The sequence below is a fragment of the Spea bombifrons genome, chromosome 4 (genome assembly GCF_027358695.1).
Source record: "Spea bombifrons isolate aSpeBom1 chromosome 4, aSpeBom1.2.pri, whole genome shotgun sequence".
NCBI classification, from domain to species: domain Eukaryota; kingdom Metazoa; phylum Chordata; class Amphibia; order Anura; family Pelobatidae; genus Spea; species Spea bombifrons.
The window spans coordinates 29,622,527-29,639,695 of NC_071090.1; the positions used below are offsets into that span (position 1 = coordinate 29,622,527).

At 38.3% G+C, this 17,169-nt stretch overlaps 1 protein-coding gene across 2 annotated transcripts in view; it reads right to left on the reverse strand.

Annotated features, from left to right (window-relative positions):
• Positions 1–1,106: 1,106 nt before the first annotated feature.
• DPYSL3 (dihydropyrimidinase like 3) overlaps positions 1,107–17,169 on the reverse strand; it is a 57,415-nt gene continuing 41,352 nt past the window's right edge. For both annotated transcript variants that reach the window (XM_053461865.1, XM_053461866.1), the window contains exons 2-14: positions 15,908–15,996; positions 14,856–15,040; positions 14,480–14,644; positions 13,775–13,836; positions 13,481–13,561; positions 11,557–11,625; positions 9,904–10,024; positions 8,654–8,810; positions 6,731–6,872; positions 5,645–5,815; positions 2,928–3,107; positions 2,154–2,316; positions 1,107–1,619 (exon numbers count right to left, since the gene is read on the reverse strand). In XM_053461865.1, the coding sequence (XP_053317840.1) occupies positions 1,528–1,619; positions 2,154–2,316; positions 2,928–3,107; positions 5,645–5,815; positions 6,731–6,872; positions 8,654–8,810; positions 9,904–10,024; positions 11,557–11,625; positions 13,481–13,561; positions 13,775–13,836; positions 14,480–14,644; positions 14,856–15,040; positions 15,908–15,996 (1,677 nt within the window). In that variant the 3' untranslated portion in view covers positions 1,107–1,527. The remainder of the gene's footprint in view (positions 1,620–2,153; positions 2,317–2,927; positions 3,108–5,644; positions 5,816–6,730; positions 6,873–8,653; positions 8,811–9,903; positions 10,025–11,556; positions 11,626–13,480; positions 13,562–13,774; positions 13,837–14,479; positions 14,645–14,855; positions 15,041–15,907; positions 15,997–17,169) is intronic.

Sequence of the window (17,169 nt, forward strand, 5' to 3'; positions counted from 1 at the left end):
TTTTTCCTGGTCTACTTCTTTGCGACTGAACTGCTGTGACTCCTAGACACTTCGACTTCCCAATAATAATAATACTTACAGTTGACTGGGGCTGATCTAGCAGGGCAGATAGCATCCTATGACAGTACCACATTTAAAGTCACTGAGCTCTTCAGCACAATCTATTCTACTACCAATGTTTGTCTATGGAGATTGCTGCCTATGTGTTTGATTTTATCTACCTGTTGAAATGGATGTGGCTAGAACACCTAAGCTTAATAGAAGGGATGTCCACATACTTTTGGTCATATAGTGTATCTTTAAGTCTGCCACCTCTTTGCTGAATGATGTCGTCCAGGGCCGGCCGAAGACTTAACGCCGCCTGGGGCGAAGTTTAAAACGCCGCCCCCCCCCGCCGACGCCTGGGGGGGGCGGCATTTTAAACTTCGCCGACGCCATAATCTACGATCCCCCCCCCCCGGTACTTACCTTTAAAGAGTCCTGCGGCGAGTCTCCCTGCTCTGCTACGGTGCCGGTTTGTAATGCTGAGCGCCAGAAATTGACGTCACTTCCGGCGCTCTGCATTACAAGCCGGCACTGGGACCGAACAGGGAGACTCGCCGCAGAGGAGAGAGAGAGAGAGGGGCGCCGAGCGGGTAAGCGAAAACCACTCGGTGCCCCTCTCACTCTCCTCCGCTTCAAAAAAAAAAAAAAAAAAAAAGCGCTTGGGGCGGCAAAGTGCCGCCCCTTCTAAAGTGCCGCCTGGGGCAATTGCCCCAGTCTGCCCCATTATAGGGCCGGCCCTGATGTCGTCATGTTGAGTTAAGTAGAACCAATGTTCTTTTTCACCTAAACCAACCTGAGTATAATTAAGTTAGGCTTAATTATACAGTTAGATCACATATAAACACTAGCATTGTCTTGAGTATATAAAGGGGATGTGCAGAGGATAATTTTGATTTTAATCTAAGCAATCACTACAGAGATCACCAATAGTGTTCCAGATGACTGCAGGCTTTGGCACTAGAATAGCTCTTTATACATCACCCTGCTATGTTTGTGTCATTAAATATAGTATAATGTTTGTTGTAAATGGCAAGCAATTAAATGAAGACAATCATGATACATTTTGGGGATCTCTATTTTATTGCAATTCTTGTATAAAAACAGAAAAGCCTGTTAACAGAAGATCCATGATTTTTGACAACTAATGTATCCACACACCAGGTATCTGTGTTCAATGCCACGTTAAAAAAAAGAAATAATAATCACAAGAGAATGTAACTGGATCTGACACCCTCTGGGAGACTGCAACCAAATGAACAGCATGCACATGTTGTAAATTAAGGCTATGCAATTATGAAAAAAGAAAACATGGAAGCATTAACTTTTAAAGCTAGGTAGCAAAAAGCATTTGTAAAACATAAGGCCTGAGGGTTAATAGACTTCCAGATTGAACTTGGTTTGAATTTGACTTTACTCGTTACCCTTTGTCTTAAATACCAATTGTACCAGTTTGCTTTCCTGTTCTTTCCAAATCTTAGGTGTTTAGCTAAGAGATGTTATATTGGAGCGTCCACCAGGGGGTGCTACGATCCTTCTACTGGCAGAACGGACTCCACTTTCATCTCCCTGACTTCCTGTGAATAAAAATGTCATAACATTAGGTAGAATCATACCAAAATGCATGCTGTTCACGTACAAATGACACATACACTTAAAGGTGTTGGTGCAAAACATCAATTTAAGTATGTTAAGCAAATAAACCAGAAAGCAGATCTGTCATTATATTTCTTTCATTCGAAGACTTAATCACAAAAGAACACAAATAATTTTGATACGCTATCTAACTGACTTTCTATGGCAACAGCCTATCACTGCCTGACAATTATTTTATTTAAGTGGTATGAGGAATGATGTTTCTACAGCTGCATTTAATTAGAAAGGTGGTAATGCAGCATAGCAGGTGGAACAGCATCTTGAAGGCTGCATATCTGAAGGCTGCATATAAGTAAAATACTTGAAAGTAGTGGTTTACTGGAACGACTCCAAATTTGCCTCCAGTGCTACCCCTAAAGAGGTATAATTATTAACGGCTTGGTGACCCTACTAGGCAATTCACTCATGAATGTAAAGACAGAGCTTATATTCTTATTTCACGTGGAAATACTTACCAGCTAGACTAAACGCGGAATGGTGCAAGTTTCGCACAGGTGGAGTCTGCCTGGTTGGTGATCCCTTTGTAGAGCCAGCAGGGGTTCCTCCTTTGGGAGTTGAGGACAGGTCAAAGACAGGTCCATCGTACATGCCCCGTGGGACAGCATGGAGCTCGGCAATCTGTTAAAAGGTCATGCAGAATGATTAGAGATCTTGAAAATGCTTTTCAAGTATAATTATCCAAGTGAATTCATTTCATATTCATATTCTAGTGCAATGCAAAAAAACAATTCAAAAACTTTAGTAGGAAAAAGTTCTACTTGAAACCTCTAAGACTCTCTTGTCCTGCCATAGGAGCTTGGCGTATCTATTATGTATCTATGTACATATCAGTGGCAACAATTAACATTATTGTGTTTAAATCCAGTATACAGAAAATACTAGTAAGGGTCATAGTTGTAATTGCAATTGTCCTTAATTCACTAAAACACTTGGAAATGCCCCACCAAAAATATCCTTTTTTTTATAATCAGAATCACTAGACTATTAGACTTATTTCAATTGCAGATGCAGTAACTCCACTTAATATGGTGGTTAATGTAATCTTTTTGTTTTTAATACACAAAAAAACATATTTGCCTTTTTTATAGTGTTTGTGCGCCTTTTTGGCATTTAGGCAATGTTTAATTATTTAGGTATAGCAAATGGACAAATAAGATTTGCCCTTGGATGGCATATTTTGTACAATGTGAGCCAGTCATATATATTCATATATTAATTCTGTGTCTTACCTTGGCCCTGGCCTTGATGCGCTTGTATACATAGTCAGAGAATGGAGGGCAAGGAATATAGCGACCTGTTCCCTGGGTGACATGGATATTCCCATCCTCCATCATAATCTTTCCTTGGCAAATAACCACAAGAGGTGCACCTCGTAGCTCCATTCCTTCAAAGATATTGTACTCTGCAGCCTATGATATACAAGAGAAAACAAGACATTTTCACATTTGGATGTACTGATAAATTAGTTTCACTTTACTATGCCCAAATCCAATCTGTGATGGTCATAGCCACATCATCTTTAAGTAGCAATTATTAGCGGTTACATTAGGGATGTCATACTCGTGGGCCATGTCTCATCTGGCCATCTCTGCTGAAAAGCTGAGAAAGGTAATGGAGCCTTGAGGATGAGAAATGACTGTGTGAGCGACGGTGAGTTGTGTGATTGTCTTTGTGTGAGTGCTGAGTTGTATTTTTGTTGGTGTCTGTGAAATGTGTAATTGCCAATGTGTGTTGTGGATTGTTTTCTTGAGTGTGCCGTGAATTGTGTGATTGAGTGTTGTATGTTATGTCTGTGAGGGATATGAAAATGTTCTCATGAGAATGCCTGAGATTGTTGTCATTTGCATGAATGCATGTCTGTGAGAGCAATGAGCTATGTTGTGCGTTTTTTCGCAATTTGTACGAATCTCCGGAAATGAGGAGGCACTCACAATGAGACAAATGAAAACTAAGCAAGGAGCTCCAAATTTTCCATTGGATTTCGTTGGTGCTTTCACTCTCACACACTCTCTCATTCACGCTCCCTTACACTCTCATTCACTCTCTCTCAAGTTTTTAGAATGTCTTTTTCCTGCCCATTTGTTTCGGACCAAAATTGTGGGGCTTTTCACTCTGATGCTCTTTCATTCTCTCTTACATTCTCTCGGAATGTCTCCCTACATTCTCCGCCAACTGCTGCCATGTCCTTGTCTCTGTGCCACTGCTCCAAAAAGTCTTGTTTGTACACCTGCATCAGCGTGGACAACGGTAGATAACCTGCCAGTGAACGTCTGCAAAGTAGCTGTGCTTCCAGGTACACTCTTTCCTCTGATGGAAGGACCAGGGGAGAGGGTGTGCCTGGAGGCTCCACCCTTTTGCTGAAGTTCACTGTGAGGTTATGTCAGGTAAAAGGAAGGAGCCTTCGAGCACCTCCTTTGCCCCTTCCTCCAATCTGGGGAATGGATGTGCCCGGAAACTGACATTTTTGCAAAAGTTCACCATGAGGTTTAGTTGGGCAAAAGAATGTGTCCTGCAGGCACACCCTCTTGTGGCACAGAGACAGGGACATAGAAGTGGTCGATTAAAAAGGTACGGAGACATTCCAAGAGAGCGTGAGTGAGAGTGTGAGAGAAAGTGAATGAGAGAGTGAATGAAAATGTGAGAAAGTATGAAAGAGCAAGAGAAACAACAAATGAACCAAAAGCGAAACAAAAAATATGGCAGAACCACTTTTGGTCCAACTAGTTCCCATCTCTGTTGTGTTGTGTAGCTTTATGCGTGTATGTGTGTTTGTAAGTGTATGTCTGTGTACACTCTGAGTTGTTTGATCGTCTGTGAATTGAATGAATGCTGCAACTTGTCAGGTTGAAAATGATTCAATGTACTTATCTGTCATGTAAAGGAGGATAGCTGTGGACTGGATTCCTGCAGCTGTGCTCCTAACTAATGATTAAACCATTCGATGTATCTGTTGCCCAACAATACATCATGCAAGAGGAAATGCATGTTTGTCTGATTTTACTGCAAATTACATGTAATAATGATGTAATCAGCTTTCTGCCATATAAATGAGGTAATAGCATTTGGCTAACTAACCAAATGAATTAGATTTCAAATAACATAATAAAAATTCCCCTAGGTCAAGGCTAAGGCTTAGCTTATTAATCACTGACTTTTTCGTTTCCTGAACATCCCCAGGTTTGCGTTTCTTAAATCTCATTATGTCATGCAACACAATTTAATAACTAGGTGCAGACTTATTTTATATTCTCTTGTTTGGCTGCTGTTTCTAGTTGCTTGAAAAAAACATCTTCCAAGTGATGCTGTCATTCAGTTAGAATCATACTTAAGTCTTTAAAACTGCAGTATTCCAAAGATGTTCCAACACCTCGGATTTTTTTTCCTGTGTAACCTGTGTACATTTTCAACCATTACACAACACTGATTATGTACATATCCAGTTTCATTACAGAAATTACATACAAAATAAACTATACATATTCCATCTTTAAGAAAAAGTCACCAGGAATTTAGGCTATGGTCGAGCCAAAGACTGCAAAATCGCTATTTGGTGACAATAAAAGGCCATTGCATGGTGAAGGCATTTCCTTCCATACAGTGCGTGTATTGTTGAAGTTCAAAAGTGTCAATACATAATGACTAATCCATTTCTTATAGGACAACATGGAAAGTGCTGCATTTAAAAAGACACTTTAACACATCTTACTGTGCATAAGATACCAGTGAGCAGGCTAGGAGCCTACGCTTAAGCAATGCCTTGTGCAACACATAGTATTTGTTAGAGACAAACATATAATCTAGCCAATGTACAGAGGAACCACTGTTCTGACATGTGCTAGACTTGGATCCTGTCTGGGACGAGACATGTCTGAATTACAACAACATTTTTATTTGTGATTCTCACATTATAAGACAGATACACAAATGTATATGACACTGAACTTACAGAATGGTGGCTCTTGGCTGTGACAATCTTCACTGCATCAGGGTCCCAAATAACCAGGTCACTGTCTGATCCAACAGCTATTCTCCCTTTCCTGGGATAAAGGTTAAAGATCTTGGCAGCGTTGGTGCTGGTTACTGCAACAAACTGGTTTTCATCCATTTTTCCAGTAGCCTAAAGAAAAGCAGGATCTACATTAAGATGTATTTTTCAGGACAGGTCAACCTATATGTAGATACCTAATTTAATTGAAACTTATTATGTCCCCATATATGTCAAACCAAATGGGTGGAGTCTCTGTGCACACCCTTTCCCCAATTGAATGAAGGGAGGAAAGACTTTCCCTATAGGGCATGCAGTGTGCAGTGGCTCCACCCATTTCAGGAAGTAATTCGAAGGACCAGAATAATGCAGAAGGAGAAATACAGGTGCAGAAACGTGGATCCCTTTTGCAGAAGTTCTCCGGGTTACTGGAGCTGATAGCGGGGTAAAGGGGACCAGAAATGAAGACAGAAGAAAGAATACAGAAGAGAAAGAAGAGGCATGACAAGAAGTCAAGCTGTTGAAAAGGAGATGGGGAGACAACAGACGCAGTTGGAAGAGAAGGTAGAGAGTGATAGCGAGCAGGGGAAGGGTGTGGTTTGTTTGTATGTTTGAATGTGAGCATGGATGTGTAATTGTGTGTGTGTGTGTGTATGTGAGCATGAATGTGTAATTGTGTGTGAGCATGGATGTGTAACTGTGTGTGTGAGTACGGATGTTTAGATGTTTGTGTGTGAGCATGTATGTGTAAGTGGGGTGAGATGGAGTGTGTGTTAGAATGAATGTGTACGTGTGTGTTTGAGTATGAGTAAGTGTGTGTAATTTGTGTAAGTGTGTTTACATAAGTGTGCCAGAGTGTATGTTAAAAGGGGGCAAGGGGCAAAGAAGGCACAGACAAGTTGTTTGGGGGCAATGATGGCACAGACCAGCTTTTGGGGGCCCCGGGGCAATTTTTCACACCAGAGCTCTGTGGTTTCTAGTTACACCCCTGCCTGCATACTTTTAGTTTAGTGAATACATGCATCACTCAGTATTCTGCTTTCTTACCACTGCCTTGTCCCAGATAACAGACATTCTTTCTTCGATGCCGTTTGTTCCCTCTGGGATAAGAGTAAAGTTATCCTTTCCAATGGCCTTCTGCGCAGTGCTGAACGTGGCATGAGCACTTCCAGAGACCTGCAGGTCACCACTTTAAACACACAAGACATTTACGTTAAAACAAATGGCAGCAGGAAGACCTTTTTTCATAGTAAGATAACATTTTGGCTGTAATTTCTTGTTATTTCTAAGAAAATTTTAAACCACACACAGCACTATTTTATTTTTTAGGAAAATAACTGCAATGTAGAAGTGGCCAAGCTATAGATGAACAGCATGAGAGTGAGGAAATTAAGAATCCTGCTAAATTGGCATGAAACGCTAAGGCGTTATATAAAAAGGACACTAGATATCAGCTCAGAGACCCTTGTTTTCCAAATCCTGACACGGCTTTTAGCAGACACAATCCAATTCCTGCACCTGCGTTACTAACTAATGAGAAAACCATTATGTGTCTGCCGCCAAAACAGTACATCACACAAGAGGAAAATTCACGATTGTTTGATTTTATAACAAATGACACTGCACAGTGATGTAATTAGCCGTCTAATGAGGTAATAGCATTTAGAACACTAATCAAATGCATTAGGTTTCAAATAATGGAATATAAATGCTCTGGGTGAAAGCTTTGAGTTTTTTCCTAAACATTCACAATATCCGGTGAAATGAGCTGGGATAACTCTACCGCCCCTCATGTTATATTTCCCTTAACGGTGTGTATATCTTTGGAAGAAACATTCAGATGCTTGACCTTCTAGCTTTATAAATATGTTTTCAATAAACTTGTTACATCATCTACTGTATCCACCAGGAGACAAAAAACATGTGCATTTAAATATGATCCTAACCAGACTGAGTAAAACTGGCAATGGTCAAATTCACATACACCCCCCAGCTCACTGTGTGTAAATAACGGATAAACCTAACAAGGAAAATATGATGTTTATTTTATGACTGAGTGCAAGCTGTACAACATAAAAATTACTAACATTAACAGATGCTTAAAAATGATAACCAATATTAAATAATATCTGCCTGGCTACTTCAGTTTAAAAATGTACATACATTATTCTTAAATATTATAAAAAGTAATAATAAATTGAAAATAATGCAGAGACATGCAGACCTGCATCAAAAAGAAAATTGTATTTAAGATGTTTAGCATTTAAGATCCTTTGTATGAGTTTGGTTAAATTATTATAAATATAACAATAGATATTCTGTGGCTGTGTGATACACACAGAATGTAAAATATGCTGTTTAATGCATCTGCCACCAGTACAGTCCCAGACCACTTATAATGTAGATTCCTACCCTGTAGCTGCCACATGCCTATTTGTTAACCAACCACCAGAAAAGGTTGTTTACGTGAAATTAACAGTATTTTGTTCACCATCAATGACTCGGCAGCTCTATATACAGTAATAGTCAAAAATAAATTCTCCTGATTTCAACCATAAGGAATATTAAAACCTACAAATGTTTAGGATAGACACATTACATGAAAGTAGGTGGCCTAAATGTTTCCAGTGCTTGGATGGTGACCAACATCACCCCAACTAAAACTGTTCAAACTTTTCTCCGTTGCACCAAAAGGGAAAGTAGATTATTACTTTTACCATGCTCTTCTAGATGTTAGAGTCACTCACTGTGGGCATTATATTAAAAAGGATATGTTATACTATATAAAACAGCTTTAGATTCATTTAACAATGACTTAAGAATGTACAGCTGCTAGCTTTTTAAGATGTCCAAATGAAAATTTTTTATTTATTTATGCTTTATGTTTATTTATGTTTTTATCATTATCACGTTTTTATACACATATAATGCTAGAACATGAGTCTAGCAACTAAGACTAAGGTATCTTACCTTGCCAAAAGGGAGTTAATGTAGTCGGGAGTTGTAGGATCAGGGCTCAGAGGTGGTGATGTCACAAATGCTGCCGCCTTGGCCCAGTTCTTGCTCCAGTAGTGTGTGCCATCTGTGCCCAGACTGGCTGTGATTGGTTCCCCAAACACAACATTACCTGAAAATTAAGTTGATCATCAAAATCAGGGTAATGCACTTCATGAAACATATTATTACATTGAATGTACTCAAATATTTTATAACCTTTATGACACGTTTGGAAAAATATAAAAATAATCTCTGATCACCATTATTTTAAAATACACATGCTGATTCATGGAAATCGTGAAACCATGTATTGCAATGCTAAAAAAATAAAGGCAAAACCTTTTCCATTCATTTTACTTTTGTTGTAGGAACTTGCAATGCTTTGCATAGCTGAGATGTTGTAGGCCTTGAGATTATTATAATATTTTTCTTAAAAATAAAAAAAATGATAATTTTATGAGATGTCAACAAGAGTAAATTATCATAAAACTCCCCTGTTGAACGGACATGCAAAATTATTTAATTATGAATAATATTTCAACATTCCCTGATTAATCTCTTAAAAAAAAAAAAAAAAGAAAAGAAAAGTTTCCACCAAAACGTATGCCTTTTCAGCAAATCCTATACATGGCTCGATCTTGTGTTTATTTTTCTTGTAATTATTATTATTATTATTATTATTATTATTATTAATAATATTATTATCTTATATTAATATCATGGGTATCCAGCAGTTGTGTTATTTGATGGGATGGAGATAAAGCACAGTACAGCCACTAGCATTTTGTCTCATCTACTACAATAATTACTCGGCTGTTTGGCAACAGTCAATTGCCAACACAACCCAATGGGGTGCGTAAATTTAGGCGCAAACAAGCGAAGCCTTCCAGCAGACCTGGTTGCTATGTACCCTCTAGTGGCGGAACACTGTACTGCTACATTTCTCCCTTTTCCTGACAATCTAGTTGGTTTTCCAAGCACAGGAAACAAAGGAGTAGGGAAGGGAAATCTGTGTCTCTTTTAGCAAGGACCTCTTTGCTTCTCCACTGGGTCACCATGGATGGCAGGACAAAGTCAAACACAATTCTTGAAGCCACTATACACTGTATGAGAGTGAAGGAAAGTTGAACAATGACAAGGGACTCAAAAATGTTTTAGACATGTGGTGTCTTTGTATGACAGGGAAAACATATGTGATGGTTGAAAGATAGTGATCTGTTTACCTTTTTTCCTAGCTTGGGAGATCAGGTCTACAGAACTTTTGCTCATAACTTTAGTCACGTAAAGAGGACAGTTTGTTTGGCTTGCGATGGTAATGGCACGGAAAACAGCTTCTGCTTCCAGCTGAAAGATCAACAAGGATTCACAATGAGAAAAACAAACAATAAAAAACAGCCACTACTTTTGGTTATTTCTCTTAGGGGTTCAATGGTAAATGTTACATTAGCTAATAATAGCAGTAATGTAGAAATAAAGGCTTCCAATGGATTGTTATTAATGTTTCATTCATATTTTTAATCTGACACAAACTGGAACCTTCCATATAAGCCCAGGCTCCCATTGCTATCATTGACATGCAATACCTAACTATAATACATATACCGTATGTTGAAACTTTAAATCTGTGTTTAAATTGCTTCTTGTGTAACTGTTGTTTATAGGATTTTCCTCTATTCAATTTGTATCCCTATTTCTCTGGTTCAGTTACATTTCGTTTACATTAATAAAGTAGTAACATTTAGTGCATAAGTATTAAAGTAGCCATTTTGCAAATCACTGTAGCAATGCACATAAACGGCCATTTCTTCGTAAAGATGGTATATTCGTGAACCTAATAATGTATACTTTGGTTTGTTTTTGTTTGTTTTTAACTATTGTGTTAATGACACACTTACATTCTGTGTAATAAACATATAGGAACCCATTAATTCAGCAGGTGTTCTATAACTAACAGGCACATCTGTGAGTATATTATTCCACATTAAGTGCCGTTGGTATGTAGAAGATTCACAGTTACATAAATAATATCATTTATGGATCTGTTTCCAATCAGCGCTTTGTATTCTTTTGGCTCAGCTGTATTCTGTTCTTTTATGGTTGGATCGTGGTACTACAGTGCTAGAGATAGCTTTCACTATAACATCACAAAAAGGAAAGACTTCATGCTCTAAGTATTTTTGTCTTGGCGTGCACTGTGGTCCACATGGCTCGAAATGAGATAAGACCACTTCCTGTTAATTTAATGATTTGGGCTTTCGGCTGTTTGCTATGTGTGCACATCTTTATTTTATTATACTGTTTGTCGATGTAACTTCCTTTAAAAGATACAGAACAAACTTAGCAGTGTAGGATCAAGGTTGTTTAACAACTGCTAAAGAGAATGTCATTCTTTGCCCAACACAAAAATCCAGTCCTGAATTCCAATACTCAGCCCTGAAGAAAGGCACGCATGCATACATGTGTAGATGGGGTCAGAAAGTCTGGTTTGCAATGTGTACGACATAGTTTAGGGGGTAAAACCATATCTCAGAGGCCAAGCCTAAAGAAAACATGAGGTGGGTCTTTAATAAAAAAAAAAAGATAAAGGTCAGCTTTCTGACATGAGAGACAACCAATATTCCAATTGGTACTAGAAACAATAATTATGTTTTACCCCTTTGCTCTGACGCTCAGTTTAACATATTTTAAAATCACCATGAGCTGGGATTTACTATTCCTTGGTTCATGTTTTGTAGATGTCATAAAGGTAATAATAAAATAACTACAAGTGGATTCAAACAGGTCCAACCTACCTGAGGATCCTATCAAAGTTTAGTGACTAAATGCCTTATAATAAGAAATATATTTGGTTTTTGGTTTATGGTTTTAATTCTTACCTCCTCTGGTCTGCTCAGAACATGGCCCTCTGGACCAGTAATTCCCATTTCTAACATTCTATTCTGTTCCTAGAAAATTAAAACAAAAACATCATATAGAAATCTATCACCATGTACAACAACTTATGATCAGAGGTAATTAAACATCAACTGTACGAATATATTCAAGATTAATGGAGAAAGCAAACAAAATGGCTGATCACTTCCACAACATTTGGCTTGTTTTAGCTATTAAGGAAATTGTAAGGCCCATTATGAACACACAACCATATAAAACACTCTTACCCTTGTGTGAAGCACAGGATCCGTGGTGCGAGCAGCAGCAAAGTCTGGGCCTGATTAATATAACTGAGCTACAACTACTTTTTATATACTGTTGATTATATCGTGGTTCCTACATACATCTTAAAAGAGCTGAATGCCAGATAAATACAATCTGAAAATTAATGAAAGATTTTTAATCGTTCATGTGGAAGACGTTTTCTCCCTAAGTCCTCTTGGAAGCTTCACATTATTAGACTTCAGACTACATTAAACTGCATTCTTCACATCTCTTTAAACATTTTGTATCAATTTGTAGAAATAATGGAATTGGAGCCAAAAACTGAAGTTCAGAGGTTTGGGTAGGATTGTGGTTATGTTTTATTGACACAGAAGAGATGCAGCCAAAACATACTTGTCTTGTTATGAAAATGCAACATAAAGCCTTAATGGATATATGTTCACACAGTGAGAGATGGTCTTTGAAATACTTAATACTTAATTTTTCCGCTAGTGTTACTTGTTTTTAATTTTATTTTTTGTATGGCCCCTTTCATGGACCTAAGATGAGGCCTTGAAGGAGTTATGGATCAATGCTGAATGGGCCTTAAAAAGTTAGCAAGAGCAAAAATCTCCAGGCACTTGGGTGGTTGGATGGATCTGATCCTCACAACTAAGTGTATTTATTGCACCTCACTGAATGGAGAGAATGTGGGTGCATAGATACACTCCCAAGAGCTTTTTATATTCCCCCCCCCATAGTTTGTTTCGCAATGATTTAACCCCACACCCTCTGAACATTTTACTAACCCCAAGAGACAGGGAAAGAGGATAGTTGCTGGCCTTACCCTTGGTAAGGGTGTCCTGGGGCTCATAGTATTTAACTATTTTTCCCTTTAACATTTTAGTTATGTTGTTGGAGGGTTGATTTCTTCTCTACTAAATTTTGAGAGTTTCACACATGAACATCAAATTTTCATTCATCTCGTTTACCCTCGCATGAAACACACAAAATGTATCATTGCATATATTCTCAGATAACTTGCATATTAGTGAGGACATGCGTACTCAGTTGAGTATGGTCAGTAGAGTTAACCCTTAACTCATCTGAATACACAACCTGTTCGTGAACAGACCCAAATGTGTGTTAGATATAAAAAGTGGTTCTGCTGAAATGTTTTTATAGTATTCTTATCACTTTAGCAACTAACAGAATCTTCCTGATAAATGGGCTAATCCATTTTGTATAAACTCGACAGAACTGTAGAAGACATACAAATGCTTACACAACAGAATAGTGTACATTGCTCTTGCTTTGAAATATATCAAAGAACAGCAGCTCTTATTTGCTTGGAAGCCTCGCGATTCTCTGGATGCTTGCAGCTTCCCAAATATGATTTTCCTGAAATGGTAATTCTTCATAGGCCTACTTGGGACAACTTTTTTTTAATGAAATGTTCCCGATGTTGTAGGAAATAGCATCTGTTTTGGCTGCTGACTGGCAGCCTTGGGCAGATTTGACACTGATTGGTGATAATGGCTTAATCAAGCTGAAACATTGCGGCTTAATCCATGAAACAACTATGAATCTACAATTGTATGTTCTATACTCTGATCCAATATTATTTTTAATTTTCCATGCACAACTACCACCTTCTCTTACCTGGGCTATGATATCACCATTTTCAGCATGAACCTGAGCGATTGCACCAAGCCCTGCCAGGCAAGCGAAAATTTCATAGAGCTGAAAAATAAGAATGTTGTCAGTCCAACAGCTATCAGTAAATGGTAGTTAACGCAGAAAACACAGATCTTATTTTAGTGGCTATGAATGTATAAACATGTTCTAAGTTGGCAAAACATGTTTTATTTCCAGCAGACACGAAGAAAATTAAAAACTGCAATTAACCTTCTCTTTTTTGGGACACTGCCCAGAAGGGCGGGAAACATAATTTACCTCAGTGTTGGACATCTGATACAAATCTTTGTAGGCCATGTAAACCATGAAAGAGTTAATGCCTGTTGGGGAGAAACAAAATAACTTGAATGAAGATGGAAAGTAACTTACAATAATTTTCCTCTTGTCTAACATAGAAACATGTGATAATTACTACACAGCAGTGGAATGAAAGGAGTTGGCCAGAAGAGCTAAACATGTAGGGAAAGTTATTTTTTGGCACCTCATCAGGTAATTTATCTCCCGAAAACCAGTGGTAAAACAACACAGCTGAAGTTGGAGATGTATGTCATATTTAATGTTCCGGCACTAAGACACTAATAAATAAACCAAAGGAAATTGTCCTGTTTAAAGCCATGCTTAAAATAACACATTTATGACAGAACATTTAACTAATTTGGGCTTCACTTGCTATGAGAGTTCTATGGAAGGAAATGCCTGGGCATATTGGCAAAAACATAGGGTTCTTCTAACACTGGCATTGCTTAGGCTCGCCTTAAACCATCTCTAATCCGGAACAAATAATACGAGTACCTAGTTCCTAGGAAACTATAAGCACCATGTTTGTGTTGTATGTGTCATTCAGCTACCTGCCATTTGTAACTTTCTGATAATCTGTAATTCATTTTCCCTGTATTCTGAATGGTGCTTAAAGTAAATCTTTTCCATACAATTTTGTATAGATAGATAAATCAAGTATAGTACCCTTCTGTTTTATAAGCGTCTCCACTTCCTGTCGCACGCTGTCATTCCATTGAGTGATGTCTACATGGAGGGCATAGTCACAACATGTTTTGCTATCAGCCCATTCTCTCCACTTTTCAAAAGCTTCAGTCAGGCTGGCACCAGGTTCCGGGATCACATGGTCAACTGAAAAAAAAACAATGTATTGAAATTAATTAAAGCACACATGATAATGTTTTAAGGACATACCGGCCATGTGCTAATGTTGCATACCTCAATGCCACAAAGAGAATGGCCTTGGCTAAGAACAGAAGGAGCACTTGTATAGGATTTTACAACAACAAATAGCTTCCCATAGTTGACAGCCTTAGTCGAGGCAGGTTGACTCAATACTTACGAATCATGGTAGTTCCACCAGCAATGGCAGCTTTAGTTCCTTGGAAAAAATCATCCACGGTTGTCATCCCTCTGTAGGGCATCTGCAGGTGAGTGTGTACATCAATCCCACCGGGAATGACCATCTTCCCATTGGCTTCAATGGTCTTTACCCCACCAGGAACTATTAAGTTGTCTCCAATCTGCCTGAAAAAGTAACATGAACAGAGGCATAAGTTAGTAGACTAAACTACAAAATACTAACCAAAATATTTACATGTTTTAAATGCAAGTATACATAGGCACTATATTTTGGCACAAAGAAAACGGTATGCTATATCGAAAAAAGTCATACTGGGTGCACAAAATGGAAACATCTCTCACAAACTATTTCATATAGCGAGAATCGTTTTGACTTTGGGATTTAATATATGCCCTGTATGTGTTCTATATCGGCATAACCATGAAAAATATTTAAGAACCTAAAACAAAAAGGAGACTCTACTTCTTCAGTACTGAGTTCCTGTTCCTATAAACTTCATCCTTGGAAACAAACACAAGTTGTACAGCTGTTAAACTTTCCTTGGCTGTCATATTTTAGTGATGCTATACACATGCAACAGGTCCAGAAACAACTTGTTTCAGAAGCACAGCGTCATTTAAAGAAACATGCTGAACGGTTATTGAAGTAAGGAGCTTGAAACAACAAAGTTATTCGGAAATTAAGAGACTCAGTGAAAAAAGGATGTAGTAAGAAAATTAAGGAAATATGGCATCTTTTTGTGCCTCAGCTACATGATTAATTTTGGCATTTGGCAGGTATACTCATGTTTGGGGGCAGAATAGTTGAAGAAGGTCTTTAACACTTGGCTATTCTTTTAACAGAGAATTCACATGGTTTAAAGCAAACCTACAAACATTTTCCATACATTTAATTCAGGAAATAGCAATGCTTTGCGGGCATGTATAGGGAGAATACCAAACTCATGAGAGAAGCATGTCTCACCATGTAATGAGGGAGGCTAGACATGCTTCTTATTAGTGAAAAACCTAAAGCAGCTCATGCAGACTTACTTGATGAGACCATCTTCCATGTAGATGTCGGCATAAAAAGATTGGTCATCATTCACTATCCGTCCTCCTTTGATCAAGAGACGATCACTCTGTAAAAAACAAATATGACAATGTTATGTCTGGGGGAAAAAAAAAACTGAGTTGATCTAACAATTTTAATAGTCAATGGTCTGAAGCAAACAACCCTGCCTTTTTTATCTTCACAGAAACAAATTCTGGATACTTGTACCAGACTCCACTCCTAATATTTTTGGTTTCATAAAAATGGTGCTAGAAGTCCGTTGGTTCCCCGAAACTCATGACAAGTCTCACTGCCAACCAGGAGCATAACAATCATGGTCACAGTGGATACAACTGTGACAGGGTCCGTTACTCCAACCAGATGATCTTTCACTCTTTCTTCCTGGATGCTGTGTGTGTCTGATCCAGCATGCATGATTTGGGCCTAAAGGGTGTGGAATGAATAAAGGGTGCACCTGGCCGAGAATGAGAGGAGACCTGGGACTCTTAAGGGAGACCACTGCGGATGTGATCTGGGTAACTTGTGTGTCTGGGAGCTGGGGCAAGTCCTGTGGGTACAATCTGGTTGTTGGGACAAGTCCTATGTGTGTAATCTGTGTGCTGGGCAAGTCCTATGTGTGCAATCTGGGTGCCAGGACTGTGCAACTTGTGATCTAGCCTGCAAGTTAGGATTTCCATGCATTATTTATTTGATCTATACCTTCAATGCTGAGCTTATTTGTGTTATTCAGTTGCTCTATACCTGCAATGCTATGTTTCCATGTGTTATTTATTTAATCTATACCTGCAAATACAGTGTGCATATGCTTTTGTAACAGGAATGAGAATTAGTACAACATCAAATTTCTGTGCACAACTACTAAAAATGAGAGGGAACATTCCCCCGTGGAAATTCTTGCACCAAATCCCCATGGTTTTTTAGTTAGGCTCCTGTTACCAACCACCTTACCTTGCCCTGACTCCTTCCCTAAACCCAGCAGTTAAATAAAATGTATATGTTCTACTATGTTACATCACAACTTAATAAGGACCTCCTTATTTTTAAGATTGGGACTATGCATGGCTCCTTCCATCACTTAGATAAAGATATATTGTGGTCTACAATTCCTTCCCAAACACTACTTAGGAGACCCTTTTAAATGCATTTTCATTAATTCTACAAACACCTAACACAAACTTGCTGATGCAATCTTCATATAATGTTCCAACAGTATTGTATATGTATTTCTTATGTCTGACAA